The sequence below is a fragment of the Phoenix dactylifera genome, chromosome 18 (genome assembly GCF_009389715.1).
Source record: "Phoenix dactylifera cultivar Barhee BC4 chromosome 18, palm_55x_up_171113_PBpolish2nd_filt_p, whole genome shotgun sequence".
Lineage (NCBI taxonomy): Eukaryota > Viridiplantae > Streptophyta > Magnoliopsida > Arecales > Arecaceae > Phoenix > Phoenix dactylifera.
The window spans coordinates 9405249-9422888 of record NC_052409.1 but is presented as its reverse complement, the minus strand read 5'-3'; the positions used below and the strand labels follow the sequence as shown (position 1 = coordinate 9422888).

At 37.0% G+C, this 17640-nt stretch overlaps 1 protein-coding gene across 3 annotated transcripts; it reads right to left on the bottom strand.

Moving 5' to 3' along the window:
• Nucleotides 1-364: 364 nt before the first annotated feature.
• On the bottom strand, nt 365-15035 carry LOC103716707 (shaggy-related protein kinase theta-like). Of its 3 annotated transcripts, XM_008804813.3 has the most exons (14): nt 14864-15014; nt 12550-12704; nt 11159-11413; nt 10988-11080; nt 10367-10426; nt 9980-10252; nt 9802-9876; nt 6689-6745; nt 6474-6614; nt 4925-4975; nt 4731-4826; nt 4406-4489; nt 935-1037; nt 365-841 (listed from the first exon to the last, which is right to left on the bottom strand). In XM_008804813.3, exons 3-14 carry the CDS (start codon nt 11396-11398, stop codon nt 783-785), a joined length of 1332 nt encoding a protein of 443 aa, XP_008803035.1. In that variant the 5' UTR covers nt 11399-11413; nt 12550-12704; nt 14864-15014; the 3' UTR covers nt 365-782. The 3 variants fall into 3 exon arrangements, with proteins under 3 accessions (XP_008803035.1, XP_008803034.1, XP_026664107.1); XM_008804812.3 differs by lacking the exon at nt 12550-12704 and having other exon boundaries at nt 14864-15035; XM_026808306.2 differs by lacking the exons at nt 12550-12704; nt 14864-15014 and having other exon boundaries at nt 10988-11064.
• Nucleotides 15036-17640: the final 2605 nt, after the last annotated feature.

Here is a 17640-nt window from a genome sequence, read left to right as displayed (position 1 = left end):
AAGAAAAATAGAAATGTGCCTAATATACATAGATACAGATCCATATGTGTGTCATCAATCAAAGTCAAAGATCAGTCTATCATTAGAAGTTTCATGAAGAATTCCAGGCATGATGCATCATTTCCATGATAGCTTTTTAAGCATCTACTGCCTACAGTTTTTCAAGCAGTGTGGCAGACTGTCCTGTAAAGAAATCAAAAGAAAAGATGTGTAATACAAGGCGAACCCCAAGTACATGATTCGGCATTTCCTTAGAGAACTTGACACCTGGACCTTTGTCGATTTGACCATGCTGTCCAACACCCTCCAGGAACTTCCATACTCCTTCAATCTTCCAATGTAATTGACCAACTAGTGAAGCTTTAGCATCTCAGAAAAGTATTCCACTAAAGAATGAAGAAAACAGTTAAGCACGATCCACCTTGAGGAAGATGGTGCAAATTTTTGGTCCTGATTATACGCAGAGTTAATATATTTACTACAACAAATGACAGAAACCACACGATAGTAGGTGACCATTAATGCCAAATACTGTACATTTTTTTTTGCACCTCTTTTGAGTGTTAACAAACCAAAAAGGTAAATGGGGAAAAACCAATTCAGTCGATGCTGCCCCATGAGAATGAACCTGCACAGATCCACTGCATCTGGAACCTCCATCCCTTGCTCAGAAGAACTCGTTATCTTCAGTTCTAATTGCAATCAGACAATGACTTCTGGACTTGCGGATGGATGAGAAAAATAAATTTTCCAGAGAGAACCTGTGCTGCCATTTTATGCATTTACTTCATGTTTTCAGAAATCAGGCGCTGAATCAGATCAGGTGAAGCACCACTGAGCTCTGCAAAAAGAGCAGAAAGACAGAAATGAGAATGAAAAATTTACAAACACGGATCAGAAAAGAAAATGAGAAAAAAGGCAACAACATATTTGCCTTGGGGTGTGAAATTGAATAAAGGAGGAAGGGGCTGTCCATTTGGCAGGCGCAGATTGGGGTCTCTCAACTCATCAAAGAAGGGATGCGCGCAAGCCTCCAACTGCAGTGTTCATACATCAGAAAATTTATCAAGATGTTTAAGTTGCTGGACGAGTGTGGACATCTTTTACTATAATAAATATAAGCTCCATTATAGTTATCTTACAGCTATGTAACTTAGGTTAACAACCAGATATCAACAATTAAGATTAAGGTTTGTTATTTAAAGCATGGTATTTGAAGGACATTGATCTTTCTCAACATTTTACTGCATTGAAATTGACAAAAAATAATTGATTATATAGGTTGAATTATTTATCATAGCTAAGAAGTTGTTGAGAATATGGATCGTATAATCATATACTTTATGAGCATTGTATGTGAAGGGCCAGCCTATTGCTCCAGAATATATTGGAGCAATTGCTCCTAAAATCACATTAGCGATTTTGATTTCCTAAATCTTACTACCAAGCAATGAGACATATAATGCGAGATCCCTGGATATGTTGCATCTCTTCAATGTTTACTTCGACATCCTTGGTCCCTGCATAGTGACAGGTGTCATGATGGGTGTAATTGGATTTTCTGCAAAATTAAAAATTTTCAACTACACCTAATTGCATGGTCTGCCGTACTGGTCGGTACGGGCCGTACGTACCGGTACCGGACAGAACCGGTACGGTACAGCTATATTTTTCGGTTCTGTCCATTCGCAACCCGTACCAGTCGGTACTGGCCCGAACCGACCGGTCCATACCGGCTCCAAATTTTTTTTGGCTTTTGGCCCGAACCAGCCAAACCGGTACGGTACCGGTTCGGTTCGGTACGATATCGGTACTGTACCAGTAACGGCGCCCACCGGTACGTCGATATGGTTGGTACAGCAGACCTTGCCTAATTGAGTAAGTAGTGGAGTCTGACCATCAAGTTCTGGTATGGGTTTAATTCAGCATTACAGCTTTGATGTTGGACTTTTGTTTAAGAACCAAAATTCCCACCAACCACATTTTTACATTTGTCCCATCGAGGAGTAGTTCACTCATGTCTATCAACCAGTTTCCATCACTAACCAATATCAGATGCCAGCATCTGTTGTGTGAATGTCATACAAACCCACCATAGGCCAGACAACCACACAGCATGATTTCCTTTCTTAATACAATACACAGTGACACAGTCTTCAGCCATGTATAGTATTAGTCCAGCATGCTTAATTTAACTGAAACAGAATTCTTTTTTTGTAATGTCATTTCCTTCCTGACATCAAAGAACCTCTGCTTTTTCCTTTCTGCCCTCTTATCATCCATTTCAATGTAAGGCTACTTAGAAATTCTTTGGTGCCTCTAGGCGCAGTCACCAAGTCTTTCAAGCCTCGAATCTGTTATTTAGCTACCCAAACCACGCGCCTCTCTTCTCTCTCACTTTGTGGGTTTATGAGTCTTATTGGATCCACCTCTCAACCTTCATGTTCTACCTGGTCATATTCTAGTTGAAAGTCTCTTTTCCTCTAATTTCCATCATTACACTTCTTGTTCCTTATCGGCTTTGCATGTGTTTTGATTTAATGATAGACCTATTTACAACCTTGGGTATGTAACCCTGTGCGCCATGGCGATTCATCTATCTCCATGCACAGAAACACAACTTAGTGACATGAGCAGTTGGGTCATGCAGCTCATCAGCATTCCCTCCCTCAAAAGGGTATTACAAAGGGTCACCTTGATTGCTTACCCCATATATGTCAGTCATCTGATTTGCATTGGCACTTGGTTGAGTCCAACAAATAGAGAGAGACACAGGGCTTAGGACAGTTTATGAGATTTTCATAAATCTTTATGAGTTGTATGTACGATTAAGTAAAGCCCATGACTATAAACTAATATGTGACTACTTGTTTGCTTAGCAAGTGAACTACTAGCTAGCTTGATCTTCCACAACCAGCCCAGGTATTTCAGGAGCTGGATAGACAATTGAGAGATGTTTCATAAAAATTTGATGATTTAAGCCATCAGAACGAGCTGGATGTATTGGCTACATTACACAAGAAAAGTTGTAGATCCATTGAGAATCCAAATAATATGATAGAGAATATAGTGAGCTTCAGGGAAACATAAAAGTATCCAACCTGAAGAAAATGAATGATCTAAAAGGCAGTTGTGCATATATAAATGCTATGTTAATGAAAGATCTTCCATTTAAAGGGCTTAGGAGTTACTAAGCACAGAAGCTGATCTGGAGCCTTGCCTCTAATTTAATGATATTTTAACACTGCCTTAGAGAATATATTTTGGGTATACAATGCCTAAGCATGTACACAGAAACTGCAGATGTTAATGTTAATTCGTACATGCATACCCAGATTGTATACACACATAAATGCATGACACTTAATGCATATAATAGATATACACAAATGCAAACTAAGGTGTGCACTTACCTAGTGAATATTAACATTTCAGGTACATTTCATTTTACACTTAATATTTATACTTAAGTGGACAATGCGGTCTTCTCCTAGCAACTAAACCTGCCTAGGCACTGGAGAAAGCACCAATGTGATTTGGATTATCAGCCAGCATCACCTGGAGAATCCTAGTTTTCAGACAAACTGATAATTAAGCATCCTTTGAAAGTTAATGATGCAACAAAGCACGCATAAATGCATGACACTTAATGCATATAATAGATTATACACAAATGCAAACTAAAGGTGTGCACTTGCCTAGTGAATATTAACATTTCAGGTACATTTCATTTTACACTTAATATTTATGGTTAAGTGGACAGGGTGGTCTTCTCCTAGCAACTAAACCTGCCCAAGCACTGGAGAAAACACCAATGTGATTTGGATTATCAACCAGCATCCCCTGGAGAATCCTAGTTTTCAGACAAACCGATAATCAAGCATCCTTTGAAAGTTAATGATGCAACAAAGCATTATAGATCAAAGACCAAAGGTATATCAAAAAAGTCACCTCTGAACATCAGATTAAATATAAGGCATGATATAGCTACTGTATCGAGAAAAAGGGAACAAATAACTAAAAAACCTAAATGTTAATCTAAGAAGAGTTTAAAAGCCCATCATTTAAAAATCCTTCGAGTGTCTTGCATATTAATGCAAAATGCACAAATAAATAGTTTGAGATGGCAAAATATGAAATACAAGTTGCCGCGTCTTACAAAACACATGGCGCATAAACTTCAGTAATGCATGCCTAAACCAAAAAGGCACCTCATCCAGTAAAGAAACAGCATGCTATAATGCTAAGGACCGAGAATCAACATAGATACGTCAAAATAGTTATATTATTATACTCAATATTGTCATTTATATTAAAAGAAAGTATCAGAACCAGTCATTGTGATAAGTGACACGAAACCTAGTTAGAGTAAGCATGTCAGGTAGATCAACAGAAGATGTCTTACAGCAGTACAGCGCAAATTTGGTGAATACTGGAGCAGCCGTGATATAAAATCAACAGCCTCAGGTGGCATCCACTTGTGGAAGAGCTGCATGTTCATATTTAGTTAGGAAACCAGCTGAAACTAATGTATGAGTGTTAACAGATGTTTTTCTTTCGTCAAATAATAGTGGGCACACCACTAATCATTTCAAAGAAATGATGCAAGCAGTGTCCAGGTCAAAACAGCCGGGAGACACCTCCCAAGGTTTGAACCTGGAACCTGCAAATGGAGGAGGGGTAAATTTGCAGGGTGATAGCCCCATTTGTGATGACATGATACATTTCACCTTGTGCCAAGGGCGAGCTTTAATCTGAGGAAATTTGAATTCTGTGTAGCCAGGGTTCATGCACTTAATCTCTTCTCGTGTAGGGGTACCTAAAACCTTGTATAGCAACAAAAGCCATTCAAGAACAAGTCCAAGAGAAGGAAATCAAATGCCAATTTGATAAGATGCATAAAATAGTCAAATGGATATTAGACCTTAATGATTTCCACAAGCTGATCAACACCACTCTCTCCAGGAAACAAAGGCTGCATAGATTCACTTTTAACCATCAGAGAAAATTATGAGAATGCCTAAGTTACATAATATTTATTTAAGGCAGGAACAACTATTAGAATGCCTAATTAGTTCAAAATTATTAAAGACAGATAGAACTGCCTAAAACACTTTTAGTTACAAATGGAGATAATGAAGTCATGACAATTTTCTCAAAGCAATAGCTAACAATCTGAACAAAATGCTAGACTGATAAAGACAAAATTTTAACAAAAGAATAGGATGCAATTATATCTTCTGATTTCTGAAAGCTTAATGAATTGGCATTCTATTTATTTAGAAAACAGAAACATAAGATTTATTGATAATGCTAATGTCCATGTTAATATTCTCCCCAGCAAGGTGCACAAAAGGATGAATTATACTCATGTTCCGTAGCTTGGGGATTTGGAATTCTATGCAAAATATTATTGAATGACAATCGGGTAGATGTTAATTCACTCCACAACAAGGTTCACAAAGTCCTCCCCGAACACTTCTATCCAGCTCTGACCATGCTTCCTTCCACTTTCATTGCCACTTCAGGCCAAATTCACCTTTGAAAGCCATATTTAGCCTTCACTGCACATATGTGCAACATTTGCATTGGAGGGACATCCCTAACTCTCAACTGGAACTCCTAAGCATCACAATATTCTTTGGCATTTCTAGTTCTATCCTTCCTAAGGGGCACGTTGGAATAATTTCTCTAAAGCTCATGTCACATGGCTTGAGGTAGCATTTATCAAGCTTGGGTATTACGTTCTGCATTCAATGCTAAGAAATGAGGAGCACCCACCGTAAGGGCCTGTTCTTTTGGGGGTAAAAAAACTTACAAGAGAATCTGTATTTTTCAGGATAAGTGTTTCCCAGGCAACATTAGGCAGCATTTAGCATGAGAACATGGGCAAGCTGGTCATATTTACCCAACAAAGAACAGGACCTAAAGAAAAGGTCAAGAAGTAACCACCTTCCCACTGATTTAAGAATGTGGGGAGGCCCAACAAGAAAGAAAATAATAATGTGTACAGGAGCACATAACTGACTGAACTACACCCCCTTCATCTCTTTGCCTCTCCTTTCATCTGCGAACCAAAATGTGGTAAATCTTTTTCCATTTTCTTCTTTTCCTTTTTAAGAAAGTGTAGGAGCAATAGTCCTGTTAGAACTCTAAATAGGTTAGTTAAGTTCTCTCACTTGAAAAGAAATCAGCTGCTGCCACAATCTACAACTTTTTATCACAAATTTTCGAGTGCAGAATTATATAGCATCAAATTCAAATGTGCCGGCATCAATCAATCAACAAAAAAAAAAGATTTCCTATAGAAGAAATTCAAGGTATTATCATGTTTTACTATACCATTAAGATACATCATGCACAATCAAATTTAGTCATACTATCAAGATTGAAGAAATATTTTCAGATTCCAGAACTGAACAATCCAAAATAACAAAATCCAGCTGGATTGCTTAATTAGCACCATATGTTACCTGTCCTAAGAGAAACTCAGCTAGAACACAACCAACAGACCACATGTCAATTGCTGTGGTATATTCTGTAGCTCCAAAGATGAGCTCGGGAGCCCTGTAGTATCGTGAGCATATATAAGATATATTAGGCTCACCTGGAACCTGAAATTGGGTCACTAAATGTTAGTTTCTCGAAAAATGGCATAGAATTATCAGCAAAAAAATAGATAGCATACCAATTTTTTGGCACTACCAAAATCACAAACTTTTAGTTGATGAGTGTGGGGATTCACCTGCAACACAATTTAACTTTTCAAACAAAGATATTGTACAAAACAACCCAGCACTGAAGTCTAAACAGATATGATGAATACACATGTTTATGTTATCAGGTTCTAGTAAAAGTTTCCAGTAAGCTCCACTTCTTGATAAGCTCCAGAAAAAAGGGGCCGCTAGAGGTGCGGAGGGGTTGCGGGAGTTGATGCACGAGGGGCATAGTCATTCCCTTAATGGGACGCAACAAAAAGTAAAAACAATGGATAGTTGGATACACTAAGACTTGATTTTAGCAGCTTTTTTTTCTTCAATAGACCTATTAAGTAAAATTCACGAACTACTCTCTTGATGCTGAATCACAAGTTTTCTCCAGGTTAACATAGATATTTATCAAAACAACAGAAAGATAGAATCTAGTCTTCAGTGACTCAGGAATATCCATGAGAAGTTTTTTTCAGGCATTAAATTTAAGCCGCGCTTACAAAGTACGCCAAATTTATTAAGTAATGATGGGAAAGGCAAGCAAGTTTCCAATAAAAGTAAGCCAATACCAAGTTATGGTACTAAACCATCCAGTTGCTATAAACAAAGTTTGTTTTACATTCAGGGGAAGACATGACATGCTAGTTGTTGGCAGCATCGTGTTCGTTTATAAGACAGATCAGTTTTGATGCTAAATTGGAATTGCAAAGCACCGCTTTTTAAGTCTAAATGTTAAGCAAATACAAATTATATGGAAACAAAACAAGCAATAAGATGATTTTGGTGTGTAATTTAACAAGTCATGCTGACCAACTTAAGGAAAGATGTTCTAGAACAGTAAAAGGTTAAAATAATGGGTACTAGAGAGGGTTGAAGCATATGAACATTGTGTGGTGGAGATAAGAAGTTTGAAATGGACATGTGACCGATCTATGATGCGTAGGGTGAGGAACTGAGCATACCATAGGAAATATATGAATTGCATTTGTTAAGTACAACTAATGGGGAAAAGTGAGATGGTATGGATATGTACAACAAGAACTAAGAAGGCCCCAGTAAGTATTCAGGTTTATGTTAGAGGGTTTAGAAGAAGGAGCCAAAGATCAACACGACATGAATAGACATTGTGAGAAGGGATTTGAAACAGCATGCAATGGCACCAGATGAGGTCGTTAATAGTAATGATTTGTTAAGGAGATATAAAGCCGACCCCCGTAGTTGGGATAAAAATTATCATTGCCATCACATATAATGTGAAATTACTGCTTACTCTCCTTTACAAGCATAAATTCAAACATACACACATGATATCTACATATATGTTGTATATCATTGTGTCCTACAAGTTTGGAGATTTGAGAACCAAATACCATGCTGGTGTCCAACACTGAAACTTGTACCAATATCTGAGCAACATAATCAGGAATAAATCCTTCAGTTAATTCAATAATGCTATATGTTGGATGTGAATGATAAAGAAAACATTTTAGATTATGTTTGATGTTGGGCAAAGGTGCACCAGATCTAAGCTATTAATATGGCTCCACATATTACATCACTTAGTGTGTGCATGAAGAGAGTTGGAGCACATGTTTTGGAGCACATGACCTAATTTATAGCTAGAGTTTAGCACCACGATGTCAAGAGTTGGCACTAAAGGGCACAACACGTAAAAGGATAAAAAGAACACAGGAATCAAGCACACAGCAGGAAAGAAGGACAGAGAAGGACCAGAAACACCAAAGACCATAGGAAGATGTTAATGGATTACCTATGACTTGTCAATAATATCTCCATAGATCAAAGAATTTGGATTAGGACATAGGAGAAAGCATGCGCTACGCAAAAACCAAAATTACCAATAAGCAACATCCTAGTGTGTGGGAATAACAAACATCCAAGAAAATAGCTAGGAAAGGCAACAGATTGAATTGGGCATAGTACAACTCAACAAAGCATCCTATAAACGTGTGCGCGCCTGACCTTATCTTATAGCAAAGCAGCATAAATTATTCAACTTGCGTCAGATGGTGTCTTTATAAGTTGAATGGACTAACTGCCAAGATCTAACGCACCCAAACCTGACCTGGCATAAATTGTTAATATTTATGCCGCCAATGGGCGGTAGCATAAGACCTGGCATAAATTGTTATGTTTGAGCCGACATGTTTATCTCAAACTTACCTAACTCAAATTCATATGACCTGTATCCAATCTAAAATAGGCTCAAGTAGTTTACCAATTAAGTCAAAGTTTTGTCACCTGAAGATTTAATTAAAATAATGTCATAACGGGACCCCAAGATATGCAAGCATTAGCATTAGTATGGATGGCAAATAATGTACTACAAGCTATCGAAAATAAACAACCTTCCATATAACTCTAACAAAATATGTCAGAGGTTTCAGACCAGGCTCCCCAAATTTCAAAGTATGGGCATGGCATTAAATTATTTAACAAAGGTCATCAAATGAAAGGGTAGCCAAACAAGATTAAGTGTCAAACAATAAAATTTCTGAAGTGCAAGATTGAAACAACCCATCAGATCTAAATAACATATGCATTTGCTCAACATAGGCAATTGCAAACACGATTATTTTTATAGTTGAGATTAGGTAACTCATCCCAGTTCCTGATTACAAAATCACTCTCAGAAGTTATTCTCTCCCTAGGCAAAGGTGGAACAAAAGCAACTGAACTAGGTGCAACATATGGCATTCTTAATTGTAAGATTGGCCCCACATTGGTTCTTTGACCCATTATAAAAGTGAAGAAAAATGAGTTGCAATACTCCTTAGGCATAAATTTAAGTAAGTCCACACATGTACATATATATAATAGAAATACTGACAGAATACTGATACTTCAAATGACAAACATATCCATATCAAACTAACTATTGATTTTTATCAATCATGTATTAAAAATTATCTTGAATACTTATCTGTAAGGCATCTCGGCCATAAGTTAGTTAACCATTGCAACATAGATGACCGGAATGGCACATCAATGTTTACACACTCCATTAGATGGCCAAAACAACAAATTACATGATGCGATTACATAGAAACCGCATGAGTCAATTTCTTACCAATAAATTTTGTGGCTTAATGTCACGATGGCACACCCCAACAACACCATGCATGTAAGCAAGAGCACGACATATCTGCAGAATGTAGAATATAAAATATAGTGTGTGATAATGAAGGTATGTAGGCAGATAGCATTCTTAGAGAAAAAATAAATAAGTGGACAAAAAGAGTGTCCACCTGGTATGTATAAAGTTGCACATAGATGAGAGGCATATGCTGGTTCATCCGATGATAATGTCTCGCAACACGATAAACAGTCTCAGAAACATACTCAAGTACAAGGTTCAGGTACACTTCATCTTTTTCGGTGGTTGAAAAGAAGTAGTTCTTTAGTTGAACTACATTAGGATGGTCAAGTAATTGCATTATTTGAAGTTCCCTGTTCTTATATCTCTTATCCTGCAGAACCTTCTTAATGGCAACTGCTTCCCCTGTTCCAAGGCATTTAGCCTGCAACAGATAAACATTATCAGATGTCAAAACCATAGCAAAGTAAATTAAAAGAAAATAAAAAGGAAATGCTATGAAAAGAAACTCAAAATTCTGCAAATCACAATTATGTACCTGAAGAACAACACCAAATGAACCAGTGCCAACCACACGGTCTGCCATGTATGAGATTGTCTGACATCCAATCAATAGAGAAATGATTAAATTAGTTAATGAAGTTTTGATTCCAAGTAACCACAGATCATATGCTAAAAATTAGCAATCAAACGAGGCAACAAGAGATTACTAGAAGATATGTTGAATTAAAAAAAAAAAAGCTCTATGATATTGTAGTTAGCCATTTTAATAATGAACCCAGGTCAAACCCAGCAGCATGCCAGCATCATAATCATACTTAGCTGACTTCAAAACCAATAAAATGGTCAATTCCTAGCAAATTTAGGAGTTCATAAGATATTTCAGTAGAAGAAAGGGAAAAGATGAAAAAATCAATTTTCATGTACATTATTAAAACCAACAACCAAAAAGAACTGAAACACAGTCATTCTAAGGTATGACATAGGAAAGAAGAAAACCCTAGCTATATAGGTAAAGATTTCGAGAGTTAAGATCGGCTTATAAGCAACTGGCAGAAAAGATAGTAGTGCAATTTCAACAAGTTAGTGAAGTAACAGGTACAGGAGCGAGAAAGGCAGAACATGCATATTAACTTAAGCCAAGGAAAGTGTGGAACACCTGTTTAGGCTGGCCATTTTGACCACCTATTGTTGTTGTGATCAAGTGACCTGTTTCAGTCGACTTTCCTTTTATAACTGTGGCTTTCACATTCTGCAAGAATTATAGCATCAATTGAGGAAAGTAACTATAAGTACATGTTTAATAGTTGAAAAGGGCACAGAAAACAACCTTATCATTGTGTCCATCAGCCTTATCATTTCTGATTGTCATTTCATGCATTTCCTTTGATAGCTGATCAATACCTGCATTTTTAAGTCTGGTTGTAGGACCTTTACTGGATGTGCTTGCATCAGAATCCAAGTGAGCTGAAGTTGTAAGCTGCTCGAGACCCATAGCTTTGTTTTCAACCACAGAGTGTTCAGTACATTCTTTCCCTTCTACATCTTGCTCAACCTTTACCTTTTTCATGCTAGAGTCCCCACCCTGGTAACAAGTTTGCAGGGTTAGGAGGAAAGAAAAGCCAAAATCATTAGTTTTTGAATGATCCTAGAAAGTTAAAAATGAAAGCATAACTTCTGTGGATTGTAAAGATTGTTGGTGCTAGGTGGTATTTATCAATTTACAAATTTGCTGGTAAGGTCTGTAGCCACTTCCTTTATCAAGTTAAAGGGCTCCCTGTGCTAACCCCAGTAAGTGTCAGCCTTCTGACTACGTAAACTATTTCCACCCAACTACTCTCTACTTCTCTCAGGCTCCCTAACACCCTTTATGCTCAGATTAGAAGAATGAAGAGCTTATTATTTGGATATAAAGCAACTTTCGGAAATGAAGTTGCTCTATATCGGTGTCCAAGGGGCCATATGTTTCTTAGGCAAAAGGTGAGCACTTAAGAAGAACCTAAGCAGATTGTATTAATCAATTAAAATTTCACTAATATTTATAAAGATATAAAAACTAGAAAATCAAGAAAAAACCAGAAGCAGAACTACCAAATGATAATAAAGACAAATTAAGCATTTTACAAAGAATTAGCTCAACTTGTTGTTGTAGCTAAGCTATAGTTTTAGCATGGCAGGAGAGAGACAAGGCGGCTTATAACCTACCTAACACCATACCAACCTAAACTAAGACCCAACTAGCACCTAAGATAGTCCAGTTTCCAGACCTAACCTGCCTGGACTGCCTTACCTAGGCAGGCTGCTTGCACAATGGATGTCGGGGGTGTAGTGAAAAAAATGAATTTTCTCTTCTTTTTAGTGGAATGAAGTGAAGGCCCCGTGCCTAGCAAGTGGTTAAACCTTATATAGGAGCCATGTAGTCAGCCAGCCCCTAGAAAAAGGAGCTGCAGACTCACCTGAGCCTCAGTAACCTAGATGCATTCTGAAATACCGATGTAAATAATGCCTGAACATCATTTCTACTAAGTCCTCATCGTACATTGACCAAGTAAGATTTTAAATCTTTACTGAATTGCAGACTTGTCAGCTCACTCTATTGCGCAAAAAAAAAAAAAACCGCAACCTCCCTCAGTGCCATGGTAGAGATACCCTTATACCACCAACTATATAATTTGATATTTATTTAATCTATAGACTGCACTACTATTTTTATTCGCTCACCAAAGAATTAGCCACTGCTCCACAATACTTCTGAAACCTACTTCAAGTTCAAGCAAGGTAAAACTGCACATGAATCAAGAGCATCTTTATGCAATAAACTCTTCAGTTGCAGCTTCCCTAGCATTCATGCATTAGAAATTAGGAATCAGCAACACCTGTCACAGTAAATGAATATCAAAGTGTTGCAGTAGATGAATATCAAAAGGCTTTTTCCAACACATTAGGAAGATTTTGAAGGCCATCTCTGATTCTCTATAATCCCCCTGAATCAGTAGTTGGAAATTCATGGTCATGTAGCAGCACCCACAAAACACCTCAATAAGAAATAGCGGATTTAACACAGTTACCACTCTATGATTTGAAGGCATTGACATCTTAGGGCACTAAAAAAAGTGATTGACAATTGTGAAACAAACAAAGATCTTATGATATTGAAAACCAGCCTACTTCCTTTTAGTTTGACCTAGAAACTACAAGATACTTCATAATTTGATTTAGAAACTACAAGATGTTTGACTCAGTTTTTAGACCTTCTTTCAAGATGCTTATTTTCCGATAAGATCAGCACATAGATTAATGTATTGATCATAGAAAAGTGTGAACATAAAAAAGCTTTACAAGTTACTATTGAATGGATAACCAAAGGAATCCTAGATCGGTAAACAAAACTTGAAAAGCTTAGGGGTTCTGAAAGTGCAATGATGGAAAATCTTGACAACAAGCTGCTAAAAATAAAAATCAAGTTACCATGATACGAGAAAGCTGTAAAAGTCTATTCCTCCATAAGGTTGGAATATAATTGGGCAACAGTGAAATCAAAGCACAAGATTTTTAGAAAATGTTTTGTGGGAGCAAGCAAGCGTCATAACAGTATGTGATTTACAGTAATTTAATCCAAAGTCGTGTTGTACCAAAATGTTTTGGTTATTCAATAGAGAGATAACACTAATTACTTCACTTTATGATAGGTAGGATTAGTTTTCTATCACTAAAATTTTTCATTCAAAATATTTAGTCTTAATTGTCTGAAGAACCTAAAAAGTTTCAAAAGCTTCTAAGGCTTGCGAAGGCATAAGGTTTCATGTATCTTGTATAGTTGCTGTTCAGAAAGTTCTTCAAAGAGTGGAATTCTACAATATGGAGTATTATGAGGTTAAAAAATGTCTAGGATTGATTGGACTATGCAAGGATGTGCTCATGTAGAGTAAAATTTCGACAATTCATAGTGTATGGTTGATGAATATTTCTTATCATTTATCTAGTGCATGAAGATCCAAAAAGAAGAAGAAGAAGAAGAAGAAGAAGAAGAAAGGAAGAAAGGAAGAAAGAAATAAAGGAAAATATACATTTTTTCTTTATTCCCTTCTTCTGCACATTTGAACTGAAAATGATCAGATTGCACTCTTCCCAATTTACATCACTACCGGGAAAACATAGAAATTAATAAAACGTCATCTTTTGTCTAAAGAAGACATAAGTTTTTTGCAAAGAATGATAGGATATTTATATTAATCATCTTCAAAACTTTGCATAATGATTGAAACCTCAAGCTACAATGCATTCAAATATTTGATCCCAGGATTTTTATCATTATTAAGACAAGCAGTAGTCCAAAGAGCAAAAGCGATGCCTTGGATCAACAACACCACGAGCAAAATGGTCATCCTATGATTTAGAAACCAAACAAATAATTAACATTAGACATCTAAAAGAGCATTGCAGTGTACAATTCGAGCACTTTGTATCTTCCAATTCAATTGTTACAATCCCACCAAATTTCTTCTCATCAAATATATGCCATCTTTTGGAAATTCCTAGAGCAAATCATCTCCAAAACGTGGAATTACCATTTTCTCCAAGAAATGATTCAATAGTGCAAATAAAACAATAGTAGACGTAATACCTTAATAGAAAAACAATATGTCAAAACCATGACAGAATTCGTGACAAAAATCATTTTTCTCAAGAAAATATCGTGAAATATTAAATTTTTTTAAACAATTCCGTAATGACGCACATTCTCCGGAAAAGAAGCCAAGAAACGAAAAAGGAGGCATCCGTAAAATCAACCAGCTTTCAATAAATACATCATAAACCATCAAACAAAAAGGTTCATTTAACAAGCAAATACGGCCGAAAATATTTAAAAAATTGCAATTTTCCGCTATTAGCATCATCAAATCCATGTCTTCAGCTCAACATCAAACACAAATGATCTTGGAAAGCAATGCACCTTTCCCCATACCAAAATGGGCAAGAAACATCGATATATAGACGAAGAAAACAAGAAAACAAAGAAGGACGAGGAACTCACGGGATCCGAGACCGAGGAGCGGCCAGACGCGATGCTCTTGAGGCGCCGCATCACGTTCATGGCTCCCCCCCTCCCGCAATCGCGAAACCCTAGCCCTCCTCCAGTCTTCCTCCCCTCTCTATCTCTCCCCCCTCCTCCTCGCCCTCCCAAGCCTCCGAGAAGAGAAGAGAAGAGAAGAGAAGAGAAGAAAACTAAAAAAATAAAAAGACGAGGGTTTCTCCGCTTCCTTTCTTTTTTCTATTTTATTTAATATTTCCTTCTATTTCTTTTTTTTCTTGCGGTCAATGCGTGGGAAGGCCCCATCCCCCAATCATTCCCCATGGGAATCGTACCGCGAGTCCGGAGCATCGGAGAGCCGTCGATCGAAAATTATCCAGGATCGGACGGCGGAGGAGGATGGAAGCTTTCGCTGGAGCGCCCTCGGAGGCACCCTTTGTGGTTGGTGGAAATGATTGTTAATTCTTTTCATGTTAAAAGGAAAAGCGCGCGTGGGAAGCAGTCGCATAGTTCTTACTTTTATACGGTGCTAAAATTTGCAATGGCGAGTTGGCGACAGTTGTATTCTTAGATGCTCAAAAGTAGTGAATTGTTAAGCAGGGAAGGTGAACAATAAGATTCAATCTTAAATTGTATTGTGCAAGAGTCGTCTTATCGATATCGAACCTCGTACTGATGTCACACTATCATAATGTCGGTACAATACGATATACGGTACGTCACTAATACCGGTACCAGTACCGAACTGGTACAATGCAGTATATCTGATACCATCCGGTACGGTATGATACAGCATATCATGGTATAATATGTAGAGCAAAACAATAAGAATCCAATCTTAAATTGTATAATGTGTAGAACGGCATGCTATGCAAAGTAGATGCTGACCTAAAATTTAGAACAAACATCAAACAAATAACAAAAAAAAAATAAAAAAAATAGAATAGAAAAAAAATGTCTAATTAAAAAATTAACAATACGAAAAAATTCTCTCTAACATTTTTTCAAGAAAACAACTCACACTCTCTTTTATCCTAAAGTCGTTAAAACTAATGACCAACTACAAGAATCCTAATAGAATTAGGAATTGGCGATAAATCTCAACATAATGTTGGCCATAAAGTTTTTTTTTGATTGTAACTAGGATCTTGATTATAATGTTAGATAAGTATAGCACCAATTAGTATCTTTCTTTTACCAGTGCTCCACCCTTGTAGTCCAAATCAAGCACGACAAGTTTGAATGTCAAATATAACATTGGTCTTGAGGGTGCCACTGAAGGAAGACTGAGACAAACCGATATTTTAGTCATGGATGTTTGTGATTGGCATGATGATCCTACCCATATACTACATTGGGTCCATCACATATGGCCATGATTGGAAAATCGGCTCGAGGTCTAAATTAGAGGAAATCCAAACATAGTGCAAATCTCCAAATTGGAGAAAATCAAAATTTGGTGTAAATCTCTAATTATTTATTTGTTTGGTAGGAGGGAGGTGAACCACCCTAACAACTCAAAATCTAAAAATTTATACATCCTTTAAAAAAAGCCAGCATTTCGTAGATATGAGCTCAGAATAAAAAACCCTAGCATAATTATCATCATTTACATGTTGACCCGATAACCAGTCTGCCGACTAGCTTTCTCCATGAAAGACATAATAGGCTTCGAAGAAGGGCAACAATCCAATCAGCTTAATTAACATCTCTAAGTAGATGGTCCTAGCGGCGTTCAGTATTAGGTGGCTTGTTGATCCATTTAATTATGGTGTTATAATCACCTTCAAGCCATATCAACCTAGCATGCAGAAGATTGCAGACCTTCATGAAGCCCTCCCAAGCAAAACCCTTGACTTGGCCAATGGAACAGATGAGGCATTGAAGGTCCGGGAGCCTACCAGAATGGCTTGGCCATGGTAGTTCCTAAATCCTGAAATGAATCCCACTCCGGCTTTCTGGCTCCTCACAGAACCATCAAACCCTGAAAAGAATCCCATGAGAAGGTGGTACCCTACCAACCATTAAAGGAGGGTAAGTAGCAGATAAGCAGATCTTTTTTTATTACCAAAACGCCAAACCTGTCATGAACTTTGAACCATTCTTTGTAGCTTTAGTTTGAGATCAATCTTAATCTCCACAGCGGTCTTGTAAGTGTTAATCTTAATTTCAATTGCGAGTTTGCTTTAGATTTCCTTGCTAGTCTCTCAGACTCTCACCAATTCAAGTCTGACCCTAGGTTCCCAAAGCCAATCTCTACAATTAGCATTAAGTTTTGTGTCTCTCTTTTTTCTTGCTGAACTAAATTTTCTGAAAAAAAATATATTTACAGTATTCTCATATATTTAGGTTTAGTTCTAGCCTTACCTACATACTGATCTTTATCTTGCATTCCTAACAATTTTTTCTTCATACATATCAGTAACTCACAGTATAATACACATGCATATTCATATGAATACAATTTATCTTTCACACATCATGGGGGACAAGAATGTAGCAAGCAGCAAAGTGTGCAAGAAACAAAGTTTTAGACAGCAAAAAAGAACAGATTTTTCTCTGTTCAATGGAGCTTCGATGCACTTGATGTGGATAGAATGAGCTGAAAGAGGAATCACAACAGAGACAAAACAACAATAGAGAAAGGGATTCTTATCTACATATTGGAAAAAGGGAACATTTATATACAAGATATTAATAATGTGCGTGATATAATGATGTTAACCATTAGCTGTTTTATAACAAATGAACTCATCAATTTCAATAACATTTTTTCTAAT